At 35.5% G+C, this 24,877-nt stretch overlaps 1 protein-coding gene across 1 annotated transcript; it reads left to right on the top strand.

Annotated features, from left to right (window-relative positions):
- Positions 1–19,494: 19,494 nt before the first annotated feature.
- IL2 (interleukin 2) lies at positions 19,495–24,545 on the top strand. The gene is made up of 4 exons (XM_036852995.1): positions 19,495–19,688; positions 19,782–19,841; positions 22,253–22,399; positions 24,196–24,545. The coding sequence occupies exons 1-4, from the start codon at positions 19,542–19,544 to the stop codon at positions 24,304–24,306; spliced, it is 465 nt and encodes a 154-aa protein (XP_036708890.1). The 5' UTR covers positions 19,495–19,541; the 3' UTR covers positions 24,307–24,545.
- Positions 24,546–24,877: the final 332 nt, after the last annotated feature.

The raw sequence follows: 24,877 nt of genomic DNA, 5'->3' as shown, positions 1-24,877 counted from the left end.
AAAGAGAGAAGTAGGGACTAAAGGTGGCTCATCTGATGGCAGAGAAAGAAGAAAACAAGAGAGGCCTTTTCTGTCTATGGCCTATAATCTAAGTTTGTTGAGAGTCCAATAATTTTGAGCTTTGCAGGCTGAAAACAGACAAACCAAAACAACACCAAAGATGTTTCTGCAGGGAGAAGGGAGAGTGGAGTATGCACATTCATAGAAAAGGTTTGAGAATCTCCCAGAAACTCTAGGCAGAATGATTGAAGATTTTTCCTTATTGAAGCCAATCCGAAAAGACTGGGAGAGGTGGCTGTTTCTTCAAATGTGCAGACACCAATGCAAAGCTATAAGAAACACAAAGATTCAGAGAAATATGACACGACCAAAGGAACAAAATATATCTCCAGTAATCAACCCTAAAGAAATGGAGATCTATGTTTTTCTTGACAAATAATTCAAAGTAATCATCTTAAAGAAGTTCAGTGAGTTACAAAAGAACACAGATAGACAACTACAGTAAGTCCCCAACATACGAACCTTCAAGTTGTGAACTTTCAAAGATGTGAACATGTTTTCGTGTGAATCATGTAAGTTAGTTCACTTGTCTGGCATACATTGTCAAGTGTGTGCATCCTCTACAAGTGGTTGTGCTTTTTTGTACTTTACTGTACACTACTGTATAGAGTACAATAGTACAGATGCTTTTTATTTCTTTTCCTTGCTTAATTGCTCTGGCTAGAATTTTCAGTACTATGTTGAATAGAAGTGGCAAGAGTGGGCATCCCTGCCATAGCTAATATCATACTCAACAGGATGTCTGGAAGCAAGTGTAAAAGCAGCAGTATATAGCTGATTGTGTTAGTTGGGTATGTAGGCTAACTCTGTTGGACTTACAAACAAATTGGACTTATGAACTCGCTCTCAGAATGGAACTCAATCGTATGTAGGGGGCTTACTGTAAATGAAACCAGGAAAACAATACATGAAAAAGTGAGAATATCAACAACGGTAAAAAAAAAAAACAAAAAACAAAACTGTAAAAAAGAATCAAACAGAAATTCTGGAGCTCAAGAATTAGATAATTACACTGAAAAATTCAGTACAGAGCTTCAGTATCAGACATGATCAAGTAGACGAATCAGTGAACCTGAAGACAAGTCATTTGAAATCACTCAGAGAAACACAAAGAAAAAATAATGAAAGAGTGAAGAAAGCCTAAGGAACCTATGGGACATCATCAAATGAACCTATATGCACATTACAGAGTATAAGAAGGAGAAGAGAAAAAAAAGGGACAGAAAGCTTATTTAAAGAAATAATGAATAAATTTACCTCAACATAATAAAGGCCATATATGATAAGCCCATAACTAATATCATACTCAACAGTGAAAAACTGAAATCTTAAATCTTTTCCTCTAAGATCACTAACAAGACAAGGATGCCCACTCTTGCCACTTCTATTCAACATAGTACTGAAAGTTCTAGCCAGAGCAATTAGGCAAGGAAAAGAAATAAAAAGCATCTAAATAGGAAATGAAGAAGTAAAATTATCTCTCTTTGCAGATGACATAATATGTAGAAAACCCTAAACACTCCACAAAATAACCGTTAGAACTAATAAATTCATGAAAGTTGCAGGATACAAAATCGGCATACAAAAATCAGTTCCATTTCTATGCACTATCAATGAGCTATCTGAAAAAGAAATTAAGAAAAAAATCCCATTTACAATAGTGTCAAAAAGAATAAAATACTTAGGAATAAACTTAGCCACAGAGGTGAAAGACTTGAAAACTACAGAACATTGGTAAAATAAATTAAAGAAGACACAAATAAATGAAAAGGCATTCTATTTTCATGGACTGGAAGACTTAATATTATTTAATGTCCACACTATCCAAAGTGATCTATAGATTTAATGTTATCCCCATCAAAATCCCAATGACATTTTTTATAGAAATAGAAAAAAAATATTAAAATTCATTTGGAACCATTAAAGTCCCCAAATAGCTAAAGCAATCTTGAGAAAGAAGAACAAAGATGGAGCCATCATACTTCCTGATTTCAAAATATATTACAAAGCTACAGTAATTAAAACAGTATGATACTGGTATAAAGATAGACATATAAATCAATGGAACAGAATAGAAAGCCAAGAAATAAACCCACGCAAATACAATTACTTTTCAGCAAAGGTGCCAGTAATACACAATGGGGAAGAATAATCTTGTCAACAAATTATGTAGGGAAAACTGAATATCCACAGGCAAAAGAATGTGATTGGACCCTTATATTAAACCACATGCAAACATCAACTCAAAATGGATTAAAGACTTAAATGTAAGACCTGAAGCTGTAAAACTCCTAGAAGAAAACATAGAGGAAAAGCTTCTTGACACTGATCTTGGCAATGGTTTTTGGATATGACACCAATCACACAGTCAACAAAGGCAAAAATCGACAAGTGGGACTACACCCAAACTAAAAAGCTTTTGCAAAGCAAAGAACAATCAGCAGAATGAAAGGCAACCTACAGAATGAGAGAAAATACCTGCAAACCATACACCTGATAAGGGGTTAATATCCAAAATATATAAGGAACTCCTACAACTCAATAATAATAAAACAAAACAATGCAATTAAAACACAAGCAAAAAACCTGAACAGACATTTCTTCAGAGAAGACCATACAAATGGCCAACATATAGGTAAAAAGAATCTCAACTAATTATTAGGGAATTGCAAATCAAAATCACAATTAGGTATCATCTCACACCTGTTAGGATGGTTATTATTTTAAAAAAAAGATAATAAATGATGGTTAGAATGTGGAGAAACTGAAACCCTTGTGCACCATTGGTGACAATGTAAAATGGTGTACTTGCTATGGAAAACAGTATGGTGGTTCCTCAAAAAATTAAAAATAAACTATCATATGATCCAGCAATTCCACCTCTGGGCATATGCAAAAGAGCTGAAATCAGGATACTGAAGAAATATCTGCATACTCATGTTCACTGCAGCATTATTCACAATAACCGAGATATGAAAAAAACCTAAATATCCATCAACAAATGAATGGATAAAGAAAATGTGGTGTGTGTATATATATATATATATATATATATATATATAATGGAGTATTATTCAACCTTAAAAAAGAAGGAAATTCTGTCATACGCAATAACATGGATGAATCTCGAGAACATTATGCTAAGTGAAATAACCCAGTTACAGACGGATAAATACTGTACTACTCCACTTCTATGAGGCATCTAAAATAGTTAAACTCATAGGAACAGAGTAGAATGGTGGCTGTCAGGGGCTGGAGGGAGGGGGAAATGGGAAGTTGTTCAATGAGTATAAAGTTTAATTTGTGCAGGATGGGTAAGCTCTAGAGATTTGCCGTGCAACACAGTGCATACTGTTAACAATAATACACTGTGTGCTTAAAAATTTGTTAACAGGGTAGATCACGTGTTAAGTGTTATTACAGCAAAAAGGGGGGTATAACATATATGTTTATTACCTTGATTGTGGTGATGCTTTCATGGGTATTCCTATATCCAAACTCATCACACTGTATACACTAAATATGTGTGGTTTTTCTGCATATCAATTATGCCCCAATAAAGTTGTAAAAAAAATAAGTTAGTAATTCCTGACAGCATTTGTATTCTTCAAAATTGGGTTCAGATATGGTTGAACTATCTCTTTAACATGGTCAACTATAAAATGTAAGATAAATTTTCCAATTTAATAAAGCGTTTGCTCATGAAACAATGCCCCTAGTTATGGAAGGTTTTTGCAGACAGAATTAAAATATGATGGCTATTTCTATGAATGTTAACTCATGGAATATCTAAATCTCTCTTATATGACATGGGTTTGTGGTTTCATCTTTGTTTTTCCATCTTAGATCTCATACTGACTTAAGATTGGGGAGAGTCGCTTTTTTCTTAGAAAGTGAATCTTTCTGAGGATGAACAACTTGAGTAGGGGGAACTGGGTTTACTCCCAAGCTCACTAATGTCAATTTCCCCCCGACCCCAGGCTCTCCTGCTATCTATCTGGAGAAATAGAGGAAATATCATGTTGGATAATTTAGATTGAATAATAAAGTAAATTTTGAGAAAGTGGGAGTTTAACCAATTTCCACTAACTTAACTTAGTAAACTTAATGTCTTATCTACTCTGTGTAGTTACTGACTTATTTACAACTTGGCCAGAAATTTTAAGCCCAGTATATATGGCCAAACAACACTGAAATCCAGTAGAATGGTTAGGAGATGGATATTTGAAGGAATGTAAAAGATTTTAGAATTTCTTGCCAAAATGCTACAAAGACTGCAGACATTCATGGGTGAAAGTAGATTATAAAAAATTGGTTTGCCTCTGTTTTGATGAAATGGAGACAGCATTTCAACCTGGAAACACACTATTACAAAGAAGTGGGAAAGTAGTAAATGAGATTTCTCTCTGAAGCTATCATTCTTGTGTGTCACTGAAAGCACAAACTTTAGTCTATGTAAATTGAGCAATTTGAAAACAGGTCTCTTGGCAATGTTAATACAACCTTCGATTAATAAACATTATTCCCCTTTATCCATGAATCCAGTCTTATCAATCCACTCTGGAATTAGTGTTTTAGGAAATTATCAATAAAAATATTTTCAATATTATTTAAATTGTAAACTTCATGAATTCAAGAAAGAACAGGTATGAAAAAATAAACCCAAGGAGAAAGCTCACAACTGAAATGACTATTTGAGAAGTTTTCCTTTGACTATTATCTGCTCAGCAGGGCAGAAACGAGAGTCTCTCACTCAGCTCTCTGATTTAAGACAACAGCTCTTTTAGTTCTTTTTGGCCAGAAAATTAGCAAGAGGTAGATTAATAGAAAGTACAAAGTTAGGGAATAGACTGTATGTCATACGAAATGGTTATGGTAATTGTGAAATAAAAACTTTATCTACCCCAGTATAAATACACATCACATTTTTTTCTCCAAATATATGGCATAATCACAAAGAGAAAACCATAAAAGCATGTCGTTTTCACCATAAAGAGCAGCATCAGGATGGAAGCGTTCCATGGAAAGCCCAACTTTTCATCATTTCAGATTATAGATAAATATCAAAAGAAAAACATGGAACACACACTTGACTATACATAGCGTAAATGAACAAAGGAGGATCTTTGCTTTTATATGACTCTCTCAAAACTGTTCAGAGGACAGATTCTTCTGCTCCCTTAGAATTCAGTCACTCATTTAGAGACGCAGTAACTCTTTCCATCCAGAATACTACAAAATACCCACTGAAGGGTGTTTTTGGCTTTCATGAGAAAAATAAGTGAATAATTTCCTTGCTTACCCATGATAAAATAGTTGTGTCAGCACTTCAGTAATCCACATTTCTCCCCCACTCCAACGTTCCCTACCAAACTTTCAACACTCTTGCTGACTCCACATTATACGATAGCACTGCTTCATTTTGAATCTCTCAGTAACAAATAGCACATGGCAGATTTACATACAAACCTGACGCTGTACCTCATGCTCACAAATCGGCAAATAAAATTCAGATTTTATTTTTATTTAATTAATCAAGGCATTTCTCAAGGAAATGATATGTTGTCTTCCTAAGCTATGGTCAGGCTCCCTACAGAGTGTTTCTGCAAAATTTTGATATGAGAAAAAAAGTCATTTTTTTTTGGCTTAGCTCCTCCAATTTCTCCTCCATAATACTACTAGAGGAATCTTTATAAAATGGAAACATAAAATCTATCAATATCTTTCCAATGTACTCAGGAAAAATCCTACTTCCTCAGAATGGCTTACTATAAATATTTATGGAGCGACATCTCTGTGTCAGATACTGTTACAGGCCCTAAGGGGTAGTAATAGGCAAAACAACCAAACAAAAATCCCTGCCTTCACAGAGTTTATATTACAGTGGAAGGACACAGACTATATTTAATGAATAAATAAGAAAATAATGCAGTGTACTGGAAGGTGATAATAAGCTGCAGAAGGGGAAAAAACAGGGAAGGGAGATAGCTAGTTCCTGGGAGATCAGTATTAATAACATGAACAGAAAAGGTCTCTCTGAGAGGAAGATATATGAGAAAAGAATTGAAGAAGATGAGGGAAGTCAAGAGGATATTGGGGTAGAGAGCATTTCAAGCAGAGGGAACAGCAAACACAACGGCCCTGAAGCTGTCACAGGCTGTTTTGTTCAGGGAATAGAAAGGAGAACAGTGTGACTGGAGGTAAGAGAGAGGAGTGGAAGATGACATTATTGAGGTCAGATGAGGGGGCCTTGTAAGCCAATTAATAACTTTGGCTTTTACTTTCGGTGAGCTGAGAAGCCTCTTGAAGGTTCTGGTCAGCATGATGTAATTTGATTTAGATTTTAGAAAGATCATGTTGTCTCCTGTGTGAAAAGAGGCTTACAGTATAAGGGGCAAGAACTGGAAGAAGAGGCATCAATTAGGAAAATTATTGAAATATTCAAACGAAAGATAATAATGGCTTAGACTTGAGTGGTTGAGATAGCTGTGGTTTCAGTGGTGGATCAAGGATGAATTCTGAGGAAGAACCAACAAGATTTTTTGACAGATTGAATATGGGGTACAAGAGAAAGAAAACAAAGATGATTGCATAGTTTTTTGTTGTTGTTTTGAGCAGTTCATACTGTATGGAACTCCCATTAGCTAGTGAGAGGGAAAGCCATGGAATCACCTTTTCTGGAACTATTGCCACATTTCTATAGCATTGGTTGGTACAGTTATTCATACTAAAATATATTTTTCAAGCATTCAAATATACTGATGTGTTGGAGGATGCCATTTTCATTTACTACTCAAAGAGAAAGCATTACCACTTCTACAATATTTGGGACTTAATTAGGTTATGATAATTGGCAATAGGAGTAGTGATTGAATGCCATGTGTTATCTTTCACCATTTAACAATAAAGACAATTTAAAACTTTAACCCATTTCATTTTTCTTAATTGTAATCATATAGTTGTTTTACATTACATTGGTTATATATGTAATTCTTAGAGATACATATAGTTTCATTTGAAGACACTATTTCAGTTTAGCCACAAACCAAAAGCATACTGCATATGTTTCAACCACAATTATGAAGCTAGCAAAAAATTTTTAACAGCTTTGAACTATAATTTACATACCATAAGTGTACATTTCAGTGGTTTTCAGTATATTCACAAAGTTGTGCAACCATCACCACTATCTAATTTTAGAACATTTTCATCATCCCCCGAAAGAAACTCCATAACCCCTTAGCAATCACTCCCCATTCTCCCTTATTCCAGCCTCTAGAAACTACTAATCTACTTTCTGACATGATGGATTTGCTTTTTCTGGACATTTCATATAAATAAAATCATACAATATTTGGCGTTTTGTGATCAGTTGCTTGAAATAAGCATAATGTTTTCAAGGTTCATCTATGTTGTAGACTGTATCAGTACTTCAGTATTTATTGCCAAATAATGTTCCACTGTGTGGGTATACCACATTTTATTTATCCATTCGTCAGCTGATCGGCATTTAGGTTGCTTCCACTTTTTGGTTATTTTGATTAATGCTGCTATGAACATTTGTGTACAAGTTTTTATGTAGACGTATTTCCATTTTTCTTGAGCATATACCTAGGAGTGGAATTGTTGGGTCATATGGTACTCTAGTATTTTGAGGAGCTGCCAAACTGTTTTCCAAAGCAGCTGGACCATTATTTTACATTCCCACCAGCAATGCATCATGGTTCCAATTTCTTCACATCCTTGCAAACACATTATTGTCTTTTTTATTTCAGTTATACTAATTGGTATGAAGAGGCATCTCATTGTGGTTTTGGTTTGCTTTTCCCTAATGATTAATGATATTCAGTATCTTTTCATGTGCTCTTTTGGCCATGTATACATCTTTTTGGAAGAAATTTCAAATCATTTGGTCACTTTTAAATTGGGTTGTCCTTTTATTGTTGAGTTGCAAGAGTTCTTTATACATTCTGGATATAAATCACTTATAAATATATGATTTGCAAGTATTTTCTCCCATTCTGTGGATCGTCTTTTCACTTTCTTTATGGTGTTCTTTGAAGCACAGAAGTTTTAAATTTCGATGAAGTATAATTTATTATATTCTTTTGTTGGTTTTGTTTTTAGTGACATAGCTAAGAAACCACTGTTTAATTCAAAGTCTAGAATATTTACCCCTATGTTTTATTCTATGAGTCTTGTAATTTGAGCTCTAAAATTTAGTTTTATGATACATTTTGAGTTAATGTCTGTATATGGTATGAAGTTGGGGTACAACTTCATTCTTTCACATGTAGAAATCCAGTTGTACCAGCACCAGCTGTTGAAAAGACTATTATTCTTCCTCCACTGAACTGTCTTGGCAACCTTGTCAAAAATCAATTGACTAAAAATCAAGAGTATATTTTGGAACTCTCAATTCTAGTCCATTGATCTCTATGTCTCTTCTTATGCCAGTAGAAGCTAGCATAAATTTTATACTTGGCAAGTAACTACCTACCGGTCCCCTTGCATTTACTGTATTACATTGGAGCATCCCTATATATGTCTGTTTTTCTACTAAAATATAAAATTCTTTAGGCTAGGGATAGCAACCTATTTTTGTACTCTCATAGCCCATGATGATGTTCGATAATGTACCTTAAATATTTTGCAGTCAAAAAAAACCCCCAATAGGATTGTCTAATAAGAACAAGGCCTAATGTACTCATACAGTGCTGTTAGGGGCATATAATGAGAAACCCAAAACAACAGTGACTTAAACAAGATATATTTACTTCTCTCTCACATAAAACAATTCAGCAACTAGGCAATCAGAGTTGATTTGGTAGCTCCATGAAAATATTGGTATCCTAGCTCTCAGCTCTAACATCCCTAGAGTGTGGTTCCCTGTCTTTAGGTCCAGAAGAGTCGCTAGAGCGCTGCCATTATATCTGCATGGCCACACCTCATTGCAAAGGAAAACTAGGGAATGTGGTCTTTACTGGGGAGCGGTACTGTAACCAGCTAAAACTCAGGATTCTTATTCTAAGCAAGAAGGAAGAATAGATATTAGGAGAAAATTAGCATTCTCTACAACAGAAATAACAGGATAACTTTTTAAAATCCCTTTGTGCCTGAAGAAAGTAAGGTATTTAGGAAGCTCCAAAGTTAATTCAGTGTCTCATAGCTGCCCCTGTAGGAATGGACTGAGATACACCTGGGATGGATGTTGCTTGTTCTTCCTTTTTTCAGGCTCTGATGCCCTAGCCATCTGGGACCCTCATGTGGTCCTACCCTCACCATTGTGGTGTGGCACTTGAATTTATATTCCCTAGGAAATAGTATCATACAATCTAAATTTAAATCATCCCTAAATGCCTAGTCAATCAAATTAAATTTCTTAGTGCTCCATTTCCCCCCAAACGTACTCTAGTGTAGAGAACAATGAATTAATATCTTGAAATCTAGGGGATACTAGGATTTCATTACATTTACTCTTCTAAGTAGTACATGAGCACGTCAAAAGAACTTTCAGTGATATTTCAACCACACAAAAGTAGTTCTAATAGTTGGGATTTTAACCACCACAGCCAGCATAGCCAACCACAGAGAGAACGCTAGATTAAAAGGGTGTATTATCTTGGATTACATAGTCTACCTGTGAGGTATAATAAAATACCTTTTCTCTTCTGTATATTCTACACGGAAAACATAAGTTACCTTTTGCCTCACCTCAAGAATATTCTTTGTACTTTTATGCTGCCTCTTACCATGTTTATAGGTAATTCTAGGTCAATGATTCTTCACTTATGGAAGAAGTAAAATTCTTAGGCATTATGTTACTACCTGCTATATTCAAAACACTTCATCATTACTCTGGTCCATGAAGCAGCCAACCTGCTGCTACTCCTTCTTTTAGGAACTGTACCTGCATCTTACCTGAGCGAGTATCCACCGCTGAGAATTCTTCATGGTTTTGCTTCCCCCCAAACATACCCAAACTCAGAATAAAAATTTAAGGATGCCCCTTATACCCACATCTAGGGTGCCTTCCAGATGGTCCATGGGTTGCCCCAAGGGTTTACCCCCTCCCCTTAGGAAAGAAGGGATGCTAGAAATAACTAGGTTTTTGGTATACTCCATATTTTAATATTAGCTCAATGGTTTTGTAAGAACTGCCCTATACTGCTGACTCACAATGTGAGAAATCTATAAAAAGTGAGAGAGAGGAGGGGGGAATCTCAATTTCTCCAGGTTAATTTGCAGAGGAAAAGTGTTATTAATACAAATATTCTCAATGACTGTGTGCCTTCAGTATAGTTAGAAGCTTCCTCATATTTGTGAGCAAGGGCTGACATAATGATTGTCAACAAACTTACAAGATTTTCCTCCTAGGTTAAAGTAACCTCGTCTATTGGTGATGATTATGCCTCACAATTTATGAATCAGATTAAAACACCCCAGAGATTTGCCAGTGCCTGTAAGTTCCATAATACATTCTTACCCCATGGATGAAGTTTGCCAGAATTCTTAATAGGAAATAAATACAGATATATGTCTATATGTATACATACATACAAGTACACACACACACACACACACACACAGAAGTCTATGTGGGTTAATCTATAAACAACGTTTGGTCTAAGAGGTGAAATGAACTCTACCAGAATCCTAATATCATTTGGTGAGTAGCCCAGAATTATCTGCCTAATATTGTCAAAGATAGAGAAGAGAATTAAGAATAAATTACATATTTATAAATTTTAAAAAGTTATATGGGGACTTCCCTGGTGGCACAGTGGATAAGGATCCGCCTGCCAATGCAGGGGACCCGGGTTCGATCCCTGGTCTAGGAAGATGCCACAGAGCAACTAAGCCCGTGCGCCACAACTACTGAGCCTGCAACCTAGAGCCTGCGAGCCACAACTACTGAAGCCCGCGCGGCAAGAGCCCATGCTCTGCAACAAGAGAAGCCACCGCAATGAGAAGCCCGCGCACCACAATGAAGAGTAGCCCCCGCTTGCTGCAACTAGAGAAAGCCTGCGCGCAGCGACGAAGACCCAAGGCAGCCAAAAATAAATAAATAATAAATAAAATAAATAAATTAAAAAAATAAAAAATAATAAAAATAAAAAATTATATGAGGCAAGCTTGACTCTAAAGTCAGCCACGTAAGTAACTACTTCTAGAATCTCTACCAGTATAAAAAGCCAAGTAACCATGAGGTGGTGTGAAAGCTTTCCTTTTGTTCCCTGTAACAGAAGATACAGATGCATCTTATTTACAGAGGCTGGCTCCTCCTTCCATTCTCTATGATTTGCATGAGTGAGGCCTGATACAGTGTTGATTTGTTTGACTCTCTCCTCTTCTCTAGCATTACTGTCTTCTATAATAATTTTTTTTTATTTGATCTGCAGACGTGTGAAGACATGCTCTCATTTGCTTTTGCTAAAATATCAAATTTGTTTCTCTCTTAAACATTTGTAATGGAAATCTTTCCTAAAAATATTACATATACTCTGACTTCCTAAACAAAGCAGATTTTAACAAGGCAAAACATAATTTCGACATTTTTTGAAGAGGCAGGTCATCACTGTGAATATCAGTCATTATATTCTGCTATCATACAGGGTTATCGGCGTGCATGGGGGTTACTGGATACTAAACGTACTAAGGTTTCAGAAGGCTGTGCTTTTCTTTGGTCCCCATATTTCCTTCATTTTTAATACTTGTTTTCTGTATTTATAGTTACCTCCTATGCCTCATCCTTTTAAACTGTCAGCAATCATTTATTCTGTGGGCAGCCTGATTCCCACAATTGTTTCTAATCTAACCTGCTCTTGAAAACAAATAAAAAAGCTGGCTAGAACTGGGCCTAAAGAAAGCATGAGCATAGAGCAGAAATGTTAAAAACTTGGCATACAAGCCATGACTCCACATTCCAGAGCCCACTGCAGACTAAATATCCATGTGCACTTCTCCACTGAGAACAGAATTGTTCTCAATACAGCACTCCAAGCAGACACTGTTAATAATTCAGCACATCAGAGGACTTTTTAAAATTAACTTTCAGAGTTTTGGTTGTTTTAGAGGAATGAGGTTGTTTTTCAACTCAGATCAGGGTAGGTCAATTTTGATGGTGAAGGATAGCAGAATATTTCACCCCAAAATACGCCCTTTTGGCCGTAAGAATTATTTTTAGTTGATTATTTTGAGAAACTACAGACACAGGAGCATCTCTGAAAACAGAGTAGAAGTTACCCTTTTGTAAGAGAGATCTACATTTATAAAGGAAATTTACTTTAGAGAGGGGTCTGTACCAGGAAGAAAGCTCTTACCAAAGATAACTCTTTTTTTGACTGTTCGTTTATCTGCTTTATTTTTTTTAACCCACTTTATTCCCAAAGATAACTTTCTAACTTGAGAGACTTATCTGCGTGGCAGGGCAACCTTTGCTTACCAAACAATTCCTCTTTTCACTTTCCCAAGAAACGCCTTACCCTCTTTGAAGCCCCAGACCCCTATCCGGTTCCTTAGCTCAGGATGGTATCTAAGCCTCAATCATCTGACTGCCTTTTGCGTCTCAGATCTTTATCTCCTGTAGGAGCCTCCTACAGGGCTCCTGTAGGTACATACGTATGTACTTAACAATTGTTTATTTTTTCTCCTATTAATCTGTCTTTTATTACAGGGTGGGGGGGTGTCTCAGTAGAGCACCTAGAAGGATAAAGGAAAAATGTTCCTCCTCTACAATGGACAGAGATCTCTTTAGACGGGACTGACATATTACGGAATAATATCTACATTATACTTTACCTCTAGTAACCCTATAGAATGATTAAAAATTATTTGGTTAATTAGATTTTACCTGAGTTTAATCTGGGCATTGCTGGAACGGTAAAAATTTCCACCTCTTTCTTTTTCAACCTTCATATTAGGCAGATTGATAAACCTGGATGGTATCAAAACAGTGTGCAAAGCAAATGCCATCATTTAAAGAAATATCTTAGTAGAAAAGGGAGAGGGTGTAGCATACCAGAAACAGGTCATGGGACTACTCATTCATTCAAAGTTATCAGATTAGTGTTGTGTGCTTTCATTTATGCTATTTTGTCATTCACGCAAGAGTCCACTTAGGTCCATATTGTCATTTTAGAAATGAAAAAACAGGCTCACAGAGGATAAGAAATTTGTTCAAGGTCACACAGCCAGTGAGTGATAAAGAGGACTGGCACTCAGGTCCACCTGATTCCCAATTCCAAATATGAAACTGAATGTATTAGTAAAACCTCCAACTGGCATACATTTCACCATTCCCGCTCCTTTCTCCCTCTTGATCCACGCTTATTTGATAATATGGAAACTATGTAATTGGTACAGAAATATAGGCTTATACCACTGATAAGGAGTGCTAAATTGTTAAGAACTTTCTGAATAAGTATCAAAAGCCTTAAAATATTCATACACTTTGACACAGTAATTCCCATTCTAGGATTTTATCCTAAAAGGAAAATCAGAAATTTGCACAAATATTTATGTGCAAAAGAGTTTAGTGAATTACAGTACTATTCATAATTGTGAATGTTTGTAATTAATGTAAATTCCAATAATAAAATAGTCACACAACAGAATAAAAATAATGTTTTGGAATACTTAATATGTGAGATATTTATAACACACGATTAAGAGAAATAAGCATGTAAAACCATACCACAGAAAAAAGATCAGATGGACATAAAGACCAGTATGTGATAACAATAGTTATATCTACCTGGTAAGATTACAGTTGATTTTTAATTTTTTTCAGTTTCCTTTTATTTTCCAAATTTTCTATAATGAATATGTATTATTTTGTAATTAGATCATGTTACAATTTTTAAATAAAAAATCAGGTTATAATCTTTAAAAAATATATTAGTTAGTGTTAAAAACAATACAATAGGCCCAAAATGGAATCGTTTATGCTAAGTCCCACATCACTAAACCAAGACTTAATTACAGTTTTGGCTCTCCCAGATATTCCAATCAAGAATTGCCTAATCAGCATAAATTAGGTAATCTGCCTGACAGACCCCTGCAATCCCCTAAAGGAAAGTAACCTTGCAGTAACCAATCCACTTTTTTGCCTAGTGTAACTTCCTTGCTCCCATTCCCTTCTGGCTATTTTCATTTTGTACAGCTCCCCAGAGTTCCCTTCTATCTGCTAGATTGGATGCTGCCTGATTCGAATTGACTTTTGCTCAAACTCTCAAAATTTTTAGTATGCCTCAGTTTATCTTTCAACATTAGGAATGATGGAACAATGGACTGTCAATGATACATCCAAAGCTTCTGTAGAAGAGGAAAGAACCAATAGCTAACAGAGAACTTAAATGTAAATAATAACTTTATTTTTACAATGATTTTAATGAAGGCATTTATCTCCACAGAGGAGAAAGCTAATATTTATTTGTAAGTTGCAAGTTTAATTCTTAATGTACAAAGAAAATAAAGGTCTTCATGAAATACATGCAGCCAGAAAATTTCTTTCCTTAACTATTTTGCTGTGAAATGAGATAAATGGATGTGAAAGTCCTTTATGAACTTGAAGTGCTTTACAAATCTATTACTATTACCATCAGAAGACTGTCATGTTCTACCTCTAGTAACTGCTGTGTGACTTGTCATAGGGATCATATATTTACACAAAAAATTATTTCCAAAGGTTGTGAAGATACTCCCAATTCTCATCACATTTAAGTAGTAAGCTGTCTCCTGGTTGACAAATGCAGACAATTGCCTTGTGTGATATCCCCACGTCAGCCTTAGAACACTGCACTCCTAAAAGGACAATGCAGCTTAAATCCACATTGGGTACAATCATTTTCTTACTTTAGATATGGGAGAAGTGTCAGGAAACATCAAATGCTCCAGTGCTTTTAAAAGACCCCAGAAAGAGATTTAAAAACATGAGCAAAACCCAGCTTTTGTAGCTACTGTATGAATTCAGCTGCTCTAAATTCTTAGAAATCCTAAAGCTGCTCAGAGAAGGTGTTGGTTAAGTGAAGGTGGATGGTGGATGATGCCTCACTTGATTCATCAGCTATCACTGAGAATGAGTGAGATGGAAAATGGGCACAATTCATCTTTTTCTATGTAGCATAATGGGCCTATAATTTGGTATCACTATTTAACACAGGAAATACATAAGATTAGAGACGAGGAAGCCTTGGGTTTTTGCTCTAACTTCACCACTAATTTAAGAATGTGATCTTGGGTAAGTCACTTAACCTCTAAAAACATCAAATTTCTTATCAGCAAATGTGACTCAATTAGATAATGAATTTGAAAACACTTTGCAAAATTAAAAGTACCAAGGAAATAATTCTTCCATTCCAAAAGCTTATGAACATCATTAAAATTTACCACACAGAAGAAGAGCACACACAAACGAGACTTAACTGTGATCGACAGACAGATTTACAGAAGCGGTATCACATTAAGGAGGACCGCAGGTCTAATAAAGACAAACAATGGGCACCAACCTATGCCTGAGGAAATCTGGATTTTCACAGGAAACACAGAGCTCCTAGTGAAATGTTCTCTAGGTGGTATGGAGATGATCCAACAATATGTCCTAACTTCAAAAGGAGAGAACTGTATCTTGAAAAACCAAGAGGCCTTTAGAGAGACCGACAAGAGATGCATTAATACAGGCATCAAGCTCCAGATCAAATTAAAGTTTTACAGAGCTGTGAACGAGGTCCAGAAAGAAGAAATTCTTGCAGGGGGTGGAGTCCTTGAAAGTTAGCTTTGATGGACAGATGATTAGGCAACTGACTGACCAACCTCTCTGGGAGGCAGCTTTAGCGACTTGGGCTATTCCTGAGTCTAAGAGGCAGACTCACAAACAATGCTAAGCAACTAAAAGAGCTTCTTATTGAAGAGTAAAATTTATTTTCAAAGGGGAAGTAGGGGGTGTGACACATGTGGTAGTTAGCAGTCTACTACTGACTCTATCACCACTATAGCCAGAGAAGTCCGCTGATGTGTCAGACATGTTAGAAAGTGAAAGTTTGCCACAGCATACGATTGCCGTAGCTTTCTTCCCAAGCATTTCAAGAAAGAAGTTATAAGGCCAACTCCCATAATGATGCCTGTTACACAATAAGGACAAGCCAGGGGCCTAGGAATTCAATTTTCCACAGGGTCCCGTCAATGTAGCCATATACTGACCCACTCTCTCATGGAAATAGCCGGAGAAATATAAATATCAAGACTATGAGCACATCACAGGCCTCACTGGAAAAGCCCCACACAGAAAAATGTGTGGGTGTGAATTTTTCCATTCTGGAAGGGTAAAGGCCTGAGCTGATGATGCTGGGATGAGACATTGAAGTCTTTAGAGAAGTGAAACAAGTGTAATAAAGTTGACACACAGATTACCAAATAGCCTTTCCCTTATAACTAATGTTAAATTTGTGGTTTTGATTTGAAAGGTACAGAGAGACATTCTGCATTTTTTTAGGAAAAAAAAAAAAAAGGAAAAGATCATCATCATTGGTCTCTAATCTTTTCTAAAAGAAAAAATTATTTGTCTCTGATCTGGCTTTTTCTTCACTTTTTTCCCCTTGAGGAACTGTAACTCTTATTTTTAAATTTTAGGAAGATGTTTTATATTCTTCTGAATATTGCCTAATGCATAGATAAAAAGTACTGAAACATTTCTGTTCTTTTTATATACAATTAAGTGTTCCTTAGAATGTGTAACCTGGACTTCCCTGGCAGTCCAGTGGTTAAGACTCTGTGCTTCCACCGCAGGGGGCACGAGTTCAATCCCTGGTCGGGGAATTAAGATCCCGCATGCCTCGCAATGTGGCCAAAAGAAAAAGTAAATTATGCTCAAAGAATGTGTAACCTTTCCTGCCTACCCACCCTCATCTTAATCCTAAATTTACATATCTACATTTTAACCATGCTGTCAAAATTCGGTTTAAAGTCATGTTTCTTCTTAAAAATTCTTTATATTCACTTTTTAAAAAAATTAATTAATTTGTTTATTTTTGGCTGTGTTGGGTCTTCGTTTCTGTGCAAGGGCTTTCTCTAGTTGTGGCAAGTGGGGGCTACTCTTCATCGCGGTGCGCAGGCCTCTCACTATCGCGGCCTCTCTTGTTGCAGAGCACAGGCTCCAGACGCGCAGGCTCAGTAGTTGTGGCTCATGGGCCTAGTTGCTCTGCGGCATGTGGGATCTTCCCAGACCAGGGCTCGAACCCGTGTCCCCTGCATTGGCAGGCAGATTCTCAACCACTGCGCCACCAGGGAAGCCCCTATATTCACTTTTCTTGAGGCAGCAATCACCTATTACCTGGGATTACACCTGTCTGTGTATGACTGCTCTATTACACGTCAGGTTGTTTGAGAAAGAACACAAATGGTAAGAATGTGGGCTTTGAAGTAAGAATATTCTGGTTTCAAATCTTGTTCTGCCCTAAACTGGCAGTAAGGGCTAAATAACCTAGAACAAATTATTTAACTTCTCTGATCTTCAGTTGTCTAATCTACAAAATGGTACCATCACTTCACAGGTAAGGCTTAAACTAGACTGTGTGCCTGTGCATTATTTTTTCTTTCTATATACCTGACAGCATAATAGGTGCTAGATAAATATCTGTTTAAAGAATAGACAAGAAATGAATAAGGTAGTAAGAACGGAGAAGTTACAAGAAATGTCTTTGAAGAAGGATTTCCTCAATTTTCCCCAGTTTAAATTAGCAGTATATATCTGTACCATCATTCAGGCAGTTAGTGCATTACACTGAGGACAAATGAACACAATCCTAAGTATCCTACCCGATATAATGACTACAAAAATATTGATCTGGTGTTATTTAATAACTATTTTTGTTACACTCATAGTGTCACAGATGCTTTAGAAGCTAAATCTAAATCTATTAAAGAGTGAAAACATAAAAAACTAGAAACTTGTGGATTGGTTTATATATGGCACACATAAAGTCTATTATAAAACTGGCATCAATACCCTTGGATGCAAACCCTTTTCTGAGTATTTGTTTGTCACAAGTTTTTTGCAGTACTTTATTTTTTCATAAAGGTGCTCCAAGAATTGTAATGGATACCCCTCTTGGTAACTTCTATTGATTGAGTTCTGGCTTCCGTATTTTAAGAGTCATGTTGGAATAACTGAGCCCAAATACCCCTGCTCTGAGGACTGCTCTCACTCCACAAGACACACACACACACACATGCACACCCATACACGTTCCATGGCTCACCATGGCCTCCTGGACTGCTTATTACCCTGCCTTCTGCACCGCCAGCCACAATAATTAGGCCAGTATTGGTACACCACGAGCTAGCCACATCACCTTTCTCCTAAAGAATGTACGAATGGTATCCAGAAATTCCAGTTAGTGAGCTTCCTATAAATAAACTTGGGGATCCCTATTGTTATGCTCATTTTCTGCCTTATATTTAAAGAAATATAAGCAATCTGTTCAACAGAGAGAGAGAAAGAAATGAAATGGACATAAGAGGGAGAAAGATATAAGAGCTCAGGTGGCCCCTGAGAGACTGAGAAGAAGAAAAAGCATCCTTGATTCTGGCAACATTCCAACTCTCATTATATCCCCTTGATGCCCATTAAAAATAATAAAGGAGCAAAAATAAATCTGTAAAACAAATGACTAAAAAAAACTCCCATTAGCATTAGTAGTGCCCTTGTATGCAAACTCTTTTCTGAGTATGTGTGTTAAACACCGTACCACTCAAAAAAAAAAAAAAAAAAAAAAGGACAATAGACATTAAGAGATTTAAACAGATACAAGAAACATGTTAAAATTAAAACAGCATAAAACAGTGCCTCAAGCTCAGTATTTTATGTATTCTAATTTTAATACCTCTCTAGCTGATTGTATAAGAAGTAATCTAGCATGTTGTATGCATTAGCTCAGTCATCGTGGAGATAAAAAGGTAAAGCCATCCTGAAACAGGAAACCAATATTCTTCCTGTTTAATCAACAAATCTAAAAATTTATTCTTTTCAACTATTTATTCTTGCTCTTGTCCACCACAACATGGTGTTCCACATGTTCCACACAGTTTTATGACAAAGAGAAATTTTTCATGAGCCTCTTTTGTATCCCCACCCCCTTAGAGAAAGAGGGAGGAAAAACTGTTTCACACAGAAGGCGTTAGTTGTATGAATTAGAACTGCCACCTTAGTGTGGGCTAATGTAACCAAGAGGGATTTCACCTACATCCATTCAGTCAGTTTATGGGGGTTTAAAGAAATTCCAAAGAGTCATCAGAAGAGGAAAAATAAAGGTAATGCTTTTTGCCACACAGGTAGAATCTTTGAAAGTATGTGTAATATGTAAAACATTTTGACACCCCCATCATATTTTTCCAGAATTAACAGTATAAATTGCTTCTCTTGTTCAAGAGCTTCCTATCAGCCTCTCTAATCACTACTCACAGTAACCTCAACTCCTGCCACAATGTACAAGATGCAACTCTTGTCTTGCATTGCACTAACTCTTGCACTTGTGGCAAACGGTGCACCTACTTCAAGCTCTACGGAGAACACAAAGGAACAAGTGAAGTCACTGCTGCTGGATTTACAGTTGCTTTTGAAGGAAATTAAGGTAAGTTTATTCCCTTTCTTACTCAAATTATTACATTTAATTTTTCTAAGTGGAGTTTGTTTTCTTTAATAACAATCTGTTATGCTTTCTCAGAATTACGAGAACCTCAAGCTCTTCAGGATGCTCACATTTAAATTTTACATGCCCAAGAAGGTAAGTACAACTTTCTACATTCATTTACATTTTAATAGAATTGAAAGTAATGTGAAAATTTACACACTAACTGGATTAGTAGCACTTCATCTGAGGAGAAGAATTAGTAACCTCAGCATCTTTTTTAAAAAAACCAAGTTTGATAATGGGCTTCTGAAAAATGGCTTTGCCAATATTTTTTTTTTATACGTACTTATGTGTGTTTTGGGGTAGAGGGAATGGGAAGAAAAGAATAATATTCTACTTTATTGCTTGGACAGTTTTAAAAAAGATTGTGTTGACCTACTGTTTTATTTAAAAATATAAAACTCTAGAGATACTTGATCATATCACTTTGCCATTAAATTAGCAAAACTGGTATCAGAGGGCCCACATTAAAAAAAATCCTTTACTGTTTTAGGAAAGATTCCTAAGGATCTATCTTTGAGAGGCAGCATAGCAGTAATCCGTAGCACAGATTCTAGGGCAGATTATTTAAACTGAAATCTCAGCTCTGCCATGTCCAAGCTTTTGTAACCTTGGGCAAGTTACCCTCTTTGTGATTCAGTTTCTTACTTACTTATGTAAATGATAATTATGTATACTTCATATAGTTTTGTGAGGATGAAGGAGTAAATGTAAAGTACTCAGAACAGTATCTGGCATATGGTAAACACCATATAAGCATTAGTTATTAGAAGTAATAATAAAGACAAACTTCTTCCTGGAGAGTATAAAGTAAAATTTTGGACTTTCACATCTTTCATGTCAATAGACCTAGAGACTTCTGATGCTATATGACTTACGTTCCAAGACTAAAAGCTTCATTTGGTCGTTTGGGGATTCAGACAGTTAGCTAAGCATCATCTAAGCTCCTAGAGCTACACCAGGCATGTAAAGTCTCCTAGTAGTCATGCCAGTCAACAGATAATGGGCAAAATCTGAGGCTAAAAAGAGCTTGTCCCTGGGTGAACAGCCCAGAAAAAAAATGGGATTTAAGGGTCATGAATGCAATCCCACTGACCCACTTCTTATAAATTCGAGGAAATTATACATCAAACTACCCCTTTAAAAGATAAAAAGGAGATAACTTAGAGATGCTCCTCCAACTTAATCAGAGTCACGTAACTCTTGCCTCCAGCAGCGTAAAGACACTAGACTGTTTTCTGAAGGAAAGAGCTCCAAGTTGTTCATGCCAAAAACTTAAGCCCTGAACTTGTAGAACTTATAGTAGCAAGTTTAAAGGGCGTTAGATGAAAATGTCATAAGATGTATGCGGTGTATTCCTACCTATCCCTTTAAAAAGTGTTAGAAAGATAACACCAGATGATGTGCATAATTTAGAGGGTGGTGGAATTCTTTGAAATCTAGCAGTTTCTAAATGACAAGGCAAAATCTATTTGAAACTAAAAGTAATGTGATAAACGCCATTCATTTGTTCATTTTACAACCATTCATGTTTGCAGAAGAATTTAGAGAGCTATAAAAACATTTAATTCAAAGGTTGTTATGTTAATGTTATAAAGAAAAAGAACTGAAATTTAACCCTGGCTCCACCTAGTCATATGGCCTTGGGGAAGACACTGAAATTCTGAGATTTAGTTTCCTTATTTGTAATATGGAGATAACACACTGCATTACCTATCTCAAAAGGTGGCTGTGAGACTTGGGCTTCTTTAGGACAAAACACTCTGAAATTATAATGTACCACAGAAGTATGAAATATTATCATTATATATAGAAGTGTGTTATGTGTGTGTGTGTTTTTGTGTGTGTATATGTCTAAATTAGGAGGCCCATCCAAAAATCCTTCAAATATTGTAAGCTTTTATTTGATTTGGACAAATCATTTTTAAAAATGTATCTTAATGTACTTATTATAGAAAAGTAAAAAACTAAGATGCAGTTATACGTGCCTTGCTATATTGACCCATTACTAAATAGCTACAACTAACTAATCCATAAAATGTTGGAACTGTGACAGATGGCATCCAAGAGCTCCCTCTGTCCCTAACATTCTATGATTCTCAACTCTTAGATTATTAAATATCAGAATCATAGATTGTGATCCTATACTTCCACATTATGACTACTCTGGTTCTAATAATTTCTCTGCAGACTGGAAAAGAATTCAACCTATATTGGTGATTTACATTTGGGTGCAGAAATGTTGACTTTTTGCAAAGCCAAGTTAAGCTGAAATTAATGACTCATTATTTGTTAACTAACAGTTAATGCTAACTATGGGCAGCTGAACTCTCATTTTTCCAGTCTTATAATGTTGGTCCATCTTTATAGTAATGATGAAAACAGAGAGAATGGTAAAAACTATATACTGCCTCTGTTAATAAAATAAAATTTGATATTAACTTCTGATTCTGACCTTTAGTCAGGGCAAATTGACCTGATAATTACTTTTATTATTATTCAAGGCTACAGAATTGAAACATCTTCAGTGTCTAGCAGAAGAACTCAAGCCTCTGGAGGAGGTGCTAAATGTTGCTCAAAGCAAAACCCAGAACTTGACAGATATCAAGGATTTAATGGACAATATCAATAGAATAGTTTTGACACTAAAGGTAAGCTATTACCTTATTTGCTCTCCTGGAAATAAAATAAATGGAAGGGCGTTTTAACGTGGTAAAACATTTTTGGTATTTGTGAAGTACTCATGCATTTTAAGTCCACTGTGAACATAACTCATTTTTATATTAGGTGGAGCTGGGAAGTGTAAGCTAGAGGGCTTCCACCTACCATCCATTCAGGGACAAGCCCCCACTGCTGCACTCTGTCACCCCTCACATGAACACAAAATTGGGAGTGGAAGAAGACACTGAATTGAATTTCACAGAAAGCAGACAGGTTTCATTATATATTTTTTAATTCCTTCAGGTCATTTTCCAGAATAGCTAATTCTGATTACCTGAAAGACTTTTTAAATGAGATTTTCCTATCATCTGGTGGAAGAACCAAGAGATTTGTCTAAAAAAAAAAATGGCAACCAGTAAAATGGCCAATGGACCAGATAATTAACTTTTTATTTAGAAGTAATACTCACTTTCAGGACCTCAAGTATTTTTAAATGCATAGGAAGCATGAAACATACAAGGAACTTGGGTGATGTGAGAAATTCATGGCTCTCTTTTCTCATCCATCTGCCAAAGTACAAAAATTCATGAATTAATAGATATCCTAAATAAACAGCATAATTTTAATTACAGTAGAACCAACTTTCTAAAAGTACGTAACTCTAGTTGTTTCCAAATAAGAGTCACTTTATTAGTAGACAGTCTCTTTCTATTTAATTTAAAAAATACATTGAGATCAATGTCATCTACCCATTGATAGACTCAGTTTACCATCCATGCCAAGAATTTTGCTCTAAAATTCTTGACCAACATCAGAAAAACTCATTCTAAATTCTAGATGCAAAATTAATATAAAATTACATGAAAATCAGAAAAAGCAAGACACTTTAAAAAATCTAAACCCCCAAAAGGTTACAGTATTTAAATAATTATATGTAAGAGGGTATATAACACTGCAATAGTTTGTTTAAAGGGAATACTTTATCTCACTTGATTTATGTTTTCAGGATAGGAATTACTTCAAATCTGAAAAAGCCCCCTCTTTTAATCTCACCATATATCAAAATATTTTCTTCTTAGCTTGTCAGCCAGAGGCAGAGTTGAAACAGTTCCTATCAGCAGAGGAGGTTAATTTCTAAAAAGTCAGTCCACAAAATTTCTAATGTTTAGACTTCTAAAAATTGGGAAATTTATCTGCACTGATACTGAGGTGGGGTGGGATTCGTTATGAGTATTTTTGAAAATGTTCTTCATACAAATTTCCCCCCAAAGCTTATCCTAACTTACTCTGGGCTGGTTCCATCTTGCTTTGGGGAAACTATGAGGAGATTCACTCAAGCAGACTAATAGGAGATTTAAGGTTTAGAAATGAAGAAAGTATAATGTGCTTATCATTGTATACATGTAACCTATATTTAGATATAGATATAATTCGAGAGGAAAAGAGGCTTAACAACTTTAATTCTGCATGCAGCACTTAATGAAGTATTTGTCTGAAACTGTTTAAAAATGTTATTGTGCAAAATTCAGGAAAAAAAAATCTTGTGTTCATTAAGAGTGACAACTAACAAATGAGGAAAATTTTAGCTTTTATATCACTATCACTGGGTATCATAGCATATAATTTTGGCACATCATTTTGATCATTTCAAGAAAATGTGAATGGTTAATATGGTTAACATACTTGAAAATAAAGGCCATAAGTCTATAAGACTTCAACTGAAAATAATTATATATAAGATAAACTACCCTGAACTAAAACAAAATTAAAATGTTTTCTTTTACAGGGATCTGAAACAAGATTCACATGTGAATATGACGATGAGACAGTAACCGCTGTAGAATTTCTGAAAAAATGGATTACCTTTTGTCAAAGCATCTACTCAACAATGACTTGATAATTAAGTGCCTCCCATTTTAAATGTATCAGGCTTTCTATTTATTTAAATATTTATATTTATTTTTTGATGTATGCTTTTCTACCTTTTGTAACTATTAGCCTTCAGATGATAAATATGGATCTTTTAAGATTCTTTTTGTAAGCCCTACGGGCTTAAATTATTTATCTTATTTATTTTTATGTTGAATTGTTAAAGATAATGTCTATATAGGTCAGTTAATAAAATTATTTAATAAAAACAAGCCCAGATATTTGTTATTCCGGGAATAGCACAGAGTGAGCACTAAAATATTTCTGAATTACTCATGTAAACTCACAAGATGGTTAAGATGCTTACAAAAGTCACTCTTCCCCTGAAGAGGTATGTGGAATACAGAAATGGGTTTCTCAAAGCTCTTGCTTTCTCCTTTCATGAGTTGATTAGACTCTTAATTCTAATCTGAGACTACCCCATCAAATTATACTATTTTCCTTCTCCAGGTCATGCCTTAAATTTAAATAAGATGCCAAAACAAAAACATTCTTGAAACTCTTTGTATAATTGGTGTGTCTTTCTATCCATTCTCCAA

The sequence above is a fragment of the Balaenoptera musculus genome, chromosome 5 (genome assembly GCF_009873245.2).
Source record: "Balaenoptera musculus isolate JJ_BM4_2016_0621 chromosome 5, mBalMus1.pri.v3, whole genome shotgun sequence".
In the NCBI taxonomy this organism is placed as follows: domain Eukaryota; kingdom Metazoa; phylum Chordata; class Mammalia; order Artiodactyla; family Balaenopteridae; genus Balaenoptera; species Balaenoptera musculus.
The sequence above is the reverse complement of the archived record's forward strand: the minus strand, read 5'-3'. Positions and strand labels throughout refer to the sequence as shown.